The sequence below is a fragment of the Macrobrachium rosenbergii genome, chromosome 20 (genome assembly GCF_040412425.1).
Source record: "Macrobrachium rosenbergii isolate ZJJX-2024 chromosome 20, ASM4041242v1, whole genome shotgun sequence".
NCBI lineage: Eukaryota > Metazoa > Arthropoda > Malacostraca > Decapoda > Palaemonidae > Macrobrachium > Macrobrachium rosenbergii.
Window position 1 is genome coordinate 45,831,777 of NC_089760.1, and position 8,046 is coordinate 45,839,822.

General features: G+C 37.0%; 1 protein-coding gene across 1 annotated transcript in view; it reads left to right on the top strand.

Moving 5' to 3' along the window:
- LOC136849329 (complement C1q tumor necrosis factor-related protein 3-like) overlaps positions 1–3,438 on the top strand; it is a 41,521-nt gene extending 38,083 nt beyond the window's left edge. Inside the window, exons 4-5 of the mRNA XM_067122689.1 lie at positions 1,133–1,248; positions 1,667–3,438. Coding sequence (XP_066978790.1) covers positions 1,133–1,248; positions 1,667–1,868 — 318 coding nt within the window. The 3' untranslated portion in view covers positions 1,869–3,438. The remainder of the gene's footprint in view (positions 1–1,132; positions 1,249–1,666) is intronic.
- Positions 3,439–8,046: the final 4,608 nt, after the last annotated feature.

The window sequence follows — 8,046 nt, forward strand, 5'->3', positions numbered from 1 at the left end:
GCCATTACAATATGCAATAGAAAATAATTGATGACCATTTACCGGTACATCTGTTCTCTCAATCTCCTCTAAGGTTTACAAAAATTAAGAAAAAAATGTTTGTGTGTCATCTATTGCACAGTACACTGACCTAGTCGTTTCTATGAAGCTTTGAGGAATCTTATACTGCCGCTCTTCTGATAATTACGGAATGAACTTTTCCTTTCTCCATCTTGATGTAAGAAAGACTGTTAACAAAACCTTCTTGTAGTATAAACTCTACTCGGAAGAGTCTTTTCATTTCTGTAAAAGAAAACTATTGTCCGGCTTTGTCTGTCTGTCCGCACTTTATGCTGTCCACACTTTTTTCTGTCCGCCCTCAGATCTTAAAAACTACTGAGGCTAAATGGCTGCAAATTGGTATGCTGATCATCTACCCTCCAATCATCAAACATAACAAATTACAGCCCTCTAGCCTCAGTGGTTTTTATTTTATTTAAGGATAAAGTTAGCCATAATCGTGATTCTGGCAACGATGTAGGATAGGCCATCACCAGGCCGTGGTTAAAGTTTCATGGGCTGCGGTTCATACAGCATTATACCGAGACCACCGAAAGATAGATCTATTTTCGGTGGCCTTGATTATACTCTGTAGCGTCTGTACAGAAAACTCAACTGAGCCGAAGAAAGGTCGGCTCATTTTTTACTTGTTTCTTTAGCGATTGCTGTTTGCAGTATCATTATTTGTAGGTGGTAGTAAATTCTCCCCTCTCCTCGGCCTAGTCGTTTCCTGCATCATGTCTCCTCTAATCTTTTCCACCACCTTGTACGCACACGCTATAACACGAAAATTAAACTCTGAATAAGCATGACCTACTACTGCACATCCAAGGACAGACGAAGTCATTTTCTTCCCTTTCATTGTATAATATGAGTTACGGTATAATAATAATAAAAAAATCTGTGTGGTAACAATTATATGGCAAAACAAATTAAACTGACTTTCTTTGGCCTTCATTATCAAGAACGTGAAAACAAACAAACCACTGCTGAAGATATGAACATTGAAGCTCGCTTTTAGAACATATGCTACGTTTGTGTATATTTATCTGAAATTCTTCAGGGCTCCAAATCAGTGTCTTTGATTTCACAGGAAATTTTAACCAACATGGGGGGATGGTCGCAACAGACGAGCACTTTTGAAGCCCCGTGCAGTGGAGCTTACTTCTTCACTTTCCACGCCGTCTCTCCTGAAAACGGAGACTTCACGTAAGTACTTTTCAAAACGAACAGTAACCATCTGATCGTTCAGTGTTGTCTGCCCCTTCATTCGCGACAGCTCATCCTGAAAAATTCCCAGATTTTTTGCAAATCTGATGATGCAAAAAAGATGCTCTTCAATTGCAGTCGCCTAGTTAATTTCTCTTCTGACAAAAACATTAAGAAACTTGCTTTTAATTTTTTCTCATGGTACTTCAGCAAATGAAATACAAGTAAAGTGAACAAAATGATTAAAAATCAAGCAGTCAAGTTTTCACTGTTTACATTCAATAATACTGTACTTGCAATATTTCCAGCACTGTATGACTTGTTATTGTTTCCTCTCACTAAAATTCCATGAAAATATTCTGATACCCACAGCATGATAACATGTCCTAATCAGTCCTCTCTCTCTCTCCACCCCAAGGCTGGCTCTTATGAAAGGCCCAGACTATCAAGTGACTGCTTATGGCAGTAAAGGGGCCTACGAGCAAGGATCAAATTCGGCTGTGCTCTTCCTAAATAAAGGTGAAACGGTCCACCTCGAGCTGCAACAAGGATCACTCTACGAGCATCCTTTCAACGAAGCCTATACGACCTTCACTGGGTTTCTGATAGAAGCATATTAGCTCCTTGTCCAACTGTTGATTTATTTTTCCGTTGATTTTCACTTTGATATTCATGAGGTCATGGTCGTCTCTTACAAAAGTGCTCACTCTTGCTGTGCATCTTCCCTGGATTCTGAACCTGCTGATCTGGCTGTCAGTGCCCGTCTTATCAATTAATGATTCACTGTCAATGCCTCAAAAGTCAGCTCTAATGAGAAAAAAACAACAACCAGGCACACGAGGCAAAAGAATGACAAGAACCTCTTGTCAAAAAAAATATGAGATAATGAACAAGAAAAAACAAGTTGACAAGAGCTACGAGAACAGCGATAGCAAGAACCTGTTGTAGAAGGCAGGCAAGGGAACTGAATAAAAATAATTGTTGTAAAAGCATACAAGGGAAGTAAATGACAAGAGATTGTTATGTAAGGTATGCAAAGTAAATGAATAACAAGATTCTATTCCGAATACCATATGAAGTAAATGTAAAAGGCATATGTGTACGAGCAATTAGAATCAGTTTTAAAAGGTATACAAGGTTAATAAATGAACAAAAACTTGTTGTAAAAGACGTATGAAGTAAATAATCAAAAACGTTTTGTGAAAGGCCACGAGGTATAAGAATAACAAGTGAATTTTGCTATACCCAGAAGACGGAAGTAAAATGCGAAATATTGAAGAAAAAGCATTTTTTTTTTTTTTTTTGCTATTTTGTTGATGAATTACTTTTCATACTAAAACTGTACTGTTTTATATCAATGTTTTATATAAATGTATACAAAAACAGCTGTCAAAGACTTATAAGGTAAATGAATGACAGTCTGTTGTAAAAGGCACACTAGGTATATGAGCAGCAAGAACCTGTTGAAAAAAGGCATATAAGATAAATGAATGACAAAAATATATTGTAAATGACACAAGACGTAACTGAACGCCAAACATCTGTTCCAGAAGCCAAACAAAGGAGAAAAATAAATCTTTTTGAAAAGTTGTACAAGGCTGAAATGACCAACTAGAATCAGTCCTACTGTGTATACAAGGCATAAATAATAAAAACTTGTAAAATGCATATGATGCAAATGAATAAGAAAACTAGCAAAAGTAAACGGGGTAAATGGATGATCAAAAGTAAATTAAGACCATACAGTCAAGGGCATTCGAGGTAGATGAGTAACAAGAGTTTGTTTCAAGTTAAGTATACGTTAGTTTTATCAGACCACTGAGCTGATTAACAGCTCTCCTAGGGCTGGCCCGAAGGATTAGACTTATTTTACGTGGCTAAGAACCAATTGGTTACTTAGCAACGGGACCTACAGCTAAGGCATATAGTGTAAATGTATTATAAAAAGCATACAAGATAAACAACCAGAATCTGCTGCAAAAGTCATGTGACATAAGTGAATAAAAAAAGGTTTAAAAAGCATATGAGGTACGGGAATGACAATTATCTTTTGTAAGGTGAAGCACTTGCTGTAAAAGGCACATGAGGTCAATGAATCAAAAGAACATATTGCAAGAGTTATATGAGGTGGTACATGTATAACAAAACCATGATGGTAAGGGCATAAGAGATAAATGAAAAACTTCTGTATCCTGTGTTTTCTTTTCATAGCCGCCATTGCAAAACTTGGTAAAAAGAAGAACCTGTTGCAAAAAATATAACACGAGGCAAATGAATAAAGGAGCGACAAATTAATGTCACATTGTGATCACTTCCTCTGATTAAAATGACCATTTGGTTAGACATGAACTAATAACGAGAACAATTTTATGAGGTTTGTGTGCAGCTCACATTTCTAATACTGAGCCCCTCAAGGGTAACTGGTTGAAATAAAGCATAGGATCAACTGCACATTAACAAGAAATATAATTTACTAGGTGAATTTACCTGGGAAACCACTGTCTAAATATAATTAATAGGATTTCAGGAATTTTATTAGTTCGTGTTGGATCATGCGTGTTTGAGATAAAAATTTATTTTTTTTTTTTTTGCACTATTTATGCACACACAGCCTGCTGGTTGGTGAATCTGAAATATTAACAGAAACATACGTAACATTAACACTACATCAAATCAATAACACTTAACAATTAACTCAATCACCTGACACCGATAACTTGAAATCAAGGGAGGTAATAATCAATCATTTCCTGTGGCACCCACGGGGATGCATAGGTCCTCAATGAACTCATGCCACTATATTCTGTCCTGGGCTAATTCCTCAAGATCTCCCCAACACTCTTCTCCTGCTTCCGCCTGCATATTCCTTTACTGGATTAGTAAAACTTTAAATTAATGTGTAAATGTTTTGACGTTAGGAATAAATTTCTCTGAAATAGCAGCTATCACTAATACATAATAATAACAAATAAATGACACTGAACGAGTAACTTAAGCGATAGAAAGCGCGCCTCCACTCGCTATAACGAGAGTGACAACTGTAAGTCAACGGTCCTCATCGATAGTGTTCGATTTACAACAAAACACATAAACCGATCTGTTTAGAGGCAATCACAAACGAACAAAACATGCTTGAGACTTGAGAGCATTTCTGCCCCAAAACTACATAGTTTGACTCTTAAACTGCTTCTTATAAAGTTAAAGATATGTTTTGAGATATGTTTTTTAAACATGTACACAATTTATAATCATGAAGCTACAACTGTCGTTTAACATCCAATTCACGCTACTCCGGGAATATCCCCAATGGGGATTTATCACCGAAGGAGAATCTTTAAGTGATAAATGGATCGGTACTGCCGGGTCTCGATCCCTCAACACACAGTACCTTCCACAACTCCGATCGACATTTGTAGCTTCATGATTGTATGTAAATCACGGTGTGATAAAAATTTCGTAATAAGAGCTGCGTGTTCCAAACCTACCAATGAGCTATCATGGTGGTGGGGGGTTAATGCCGAAGCCAACTACAGTTTCCCAGCTCTCGACGGGTAAATAAGTACAGCAGATTCGGCATTTCCTAATATTTTCCTTGGTGGCTCAATGGTTTGACCGTCAAATTGAATCGTTATAAGGTACAGTGTGTCGAGGGATCGAGACCCGGCAGTACCGATCCATGTATCACTTTAAAAATTCTCCTTCGGTGATAATTCTCCATCTGGGATATCCCCAAAGTAGCTTGAATTGGTTATTAAACATTTGTAGTTTCATGATTGTATATAAATCACGGTGCGATAAAAATTTAATATATAATTAATGTACAGCTTGAAACATCCAGAACTGTGACACAGTAAAACTCAATTCTGTACATAAGTTTAATCTGAAGAAACCGTCTGTTAAATGGACACTGGTGAAATTGTACTTATTTACATTCTTTCTCCTTAAAAGCATGTTATTTAAGATTTTCCCAGATTTTTATCAATTCTGTTTATTCAAGGTGTAAGGGAAATATTTTTAATCTATACAGTGTAGTCAGATATTTCTCCTGTTTGTAGACTTGGAGATCCTGTTAAAAGTGTAGGAAGGGACTCTTGACTTGGTCAGTTTATGTTCTGGGTGACAGACCCTCGTACTGCAGCTACCCTTATGTTCCGGCGGGTAGTGATTTTTGCTTTAGCCAGAAGACGGAGGTGAAATAGCAAATAACGAAGAGAAGGCTTTTTCTTTTCTTTTTTTTTTTTGCTTCGGTTGAATTATTTTTCAAAAGAAAACTGTACAATAATATATCAAAATAAAGATCAAGACCTGAAGTGTATGGTGGAAGTATTAAAACTCAAGATTTCTCCCAAAATAAGACCATAATTATTAAACAAAAAGTTTTAAAAAAGCAAGAAATTTAAAAATTAGCTTGGGCTTACTTTCACTGTCCCCCACTTATTCAAGTGTGTACGCTATTATTGGGAATAGCCTTTCAGCTTGCAGTACCATTTTACCAGTGTCAAAAGCAAAATCTTCCCGTCCCCTCTTGGACTCAGAATAAAAAAAATCCCCACTAAGAAGTGCTTAAACAAGGCTATATATGAGCTCATTTTATGATGTACTTACATTGGAAAACAAAAAATCGTGTTATGATTACAGCATCATACATTTTCTTAGAACACAGATGTATAAATACTTTCAAAGATTGTACTTTCCCCCGACGAATGTAAACAAAATCCTGACGAACGTTAACAAACGTAACCTACGCTAAAAAAAAAAAAATTATTACTCGAAGAACGAAAATATCAATGCAATAAATCCACTCAGTATATTTTTCATATATTCATTAACACAGCGTATTTACTAACACATTCAACCCCCTTTCTTAACAAAATAACATTAAAAATAAGACAAACTCTCGTCCCACAAGTCTGCAGATTTTTAGTGAATAAAATGCCGCTTCCTTCTGGTCAAGAAGGTAATTAGAACGTGGTTAGCCGGTTGGTTGCCATAGAAACTTGTTAGCCAATGACAGCCCTCTACTTCTGTTCCAAAAATACATCACTGCCAGACGTAAAATTAGTAAAAGGCAGGAAGAAGTTCGATTTCCACGATTGAGGCAATTCGACTTCTGTGGGCAAAGTCTCGTTCTCTGGATCCTGGTCTCGATCGTGGTATTTCTAAGGTCCATGGGTATTTCGTGGTATGAGGGCTAGCCTATTTTATGTTGTGAGTAAAATAACTTTTATTAATCTTTTCATGTTTCTTTAAGTGTAATGTGTCCTTTCAAATTGTAAAGTTTGTTTCCTTTCAAACTGTAAACGTGATGTTTCCATTTTCGGCAGCTAGTCCACTGTTTGTTTGATGCACAGTATAGTGGCTTGTTTGCTGCAGTTGCGCTATTGCAAGCTGTAAACAAACAGAATTGCCTGAATCTGGAAATATTTTGTTGTCTAGGATGTACCACTGCCCAATTATACCTTAACACAGCATGCTGAATAGGGCCGACTCAAGGTGCCGGCAACTCGGGCTGTCGCCTGGGGCGCCATGTGCTAGGGGATGCCATCATGGAGGGCTCCATGGATGGCATGTGTTTGGGATCTTCCAAATAAATAAAATAACCAAAATGTTCAATTTCTTGAGAGCAATGAAATTTTCAAGAATCTGAGGATTAATTCTTTCTGTTACAGTGATCAAACACAAACTGTGAAGAAAACTGACAGACAAGGAAATTTGTACGACTGCAGTTTCACTAATGAATAGTCATTGATTACTACATTAATTATTTTGCAAATGAAAAAGCATAGTGTCAGCAAAAGAATTTGCTACAGAATTAGATGTAGAGCCCATAATTAGAAGTGAAAGAATAAGCAGAAAAAGAGGCTGTATGAATATGAGTGCACTGACAAGGTTCCAAATGCAGATGATCCAGAAAAAAGATTTAAAATCATGTGTTCGCCGTAATACTCGACAGAGCTATTAATTCTTCATCAGAGAGATTTTGAACAATTACAGCATGGGGATTTTTAAATAACCTGAAAGATCTCCCGGATTAAAATAAACTCAAAGTAGCATGTCAAGGTTTGGAGGGTAAGTTCAGGTACCAAGAAAATAGTGATAGTAATGGCTGTGATCTCTTGACTGAACTGGGAACTGCAAAAGAATTATTTCCTAAAGATGTAAAACTTCCAATAGAAGCCATTAGGTTCATAAACACTAATAAGTCACAGGATGTCATGCTGAATCTGTGGGTTACATTAGGAATAATGTTTACTATGGCCACCAGAGAGAGAAACTTTAGTAAACTCAAGTTTATAAAGACCTATAACTATGACCACTGGAGAGAGAAACTTTAGTAAACTCAAGTTGTTCCGACATGATATACAAACCATCAAACCTTTACATTAGGAATTACTTACGGTGAAGCTGGACACGGCCATTAAACTCTTGAACAAAGTGGTTAGGCAGTAACTACTGTCAGGTAGGCAGGGAATACCTGCCTGCCCGGATGTAAACATTACGGTTTGCTTTCTGCTATCATACATTGCAGTCGTGTTTTCGGATCTCTTTGCCTATCGTTAAGCTCTCTATTATCCTGGTGGGATCTTTCTGTATTTTTGTGCATGTCTTATGTGTGTTTGGTATTTATTAATATAAACCCACGATTTGTGATAGCCTTGCATAAGCCGTCATTCTCCTTGGGTTTGACAATCAATGGCATATTTAGAGGGGTATAACCGAGTGGTAATGCTTCTCTTCCAGTAGCCCTTTATTTAGATACTGAAGGCGTTCCCCTGTACGTCCGGAGAATTTAGACTG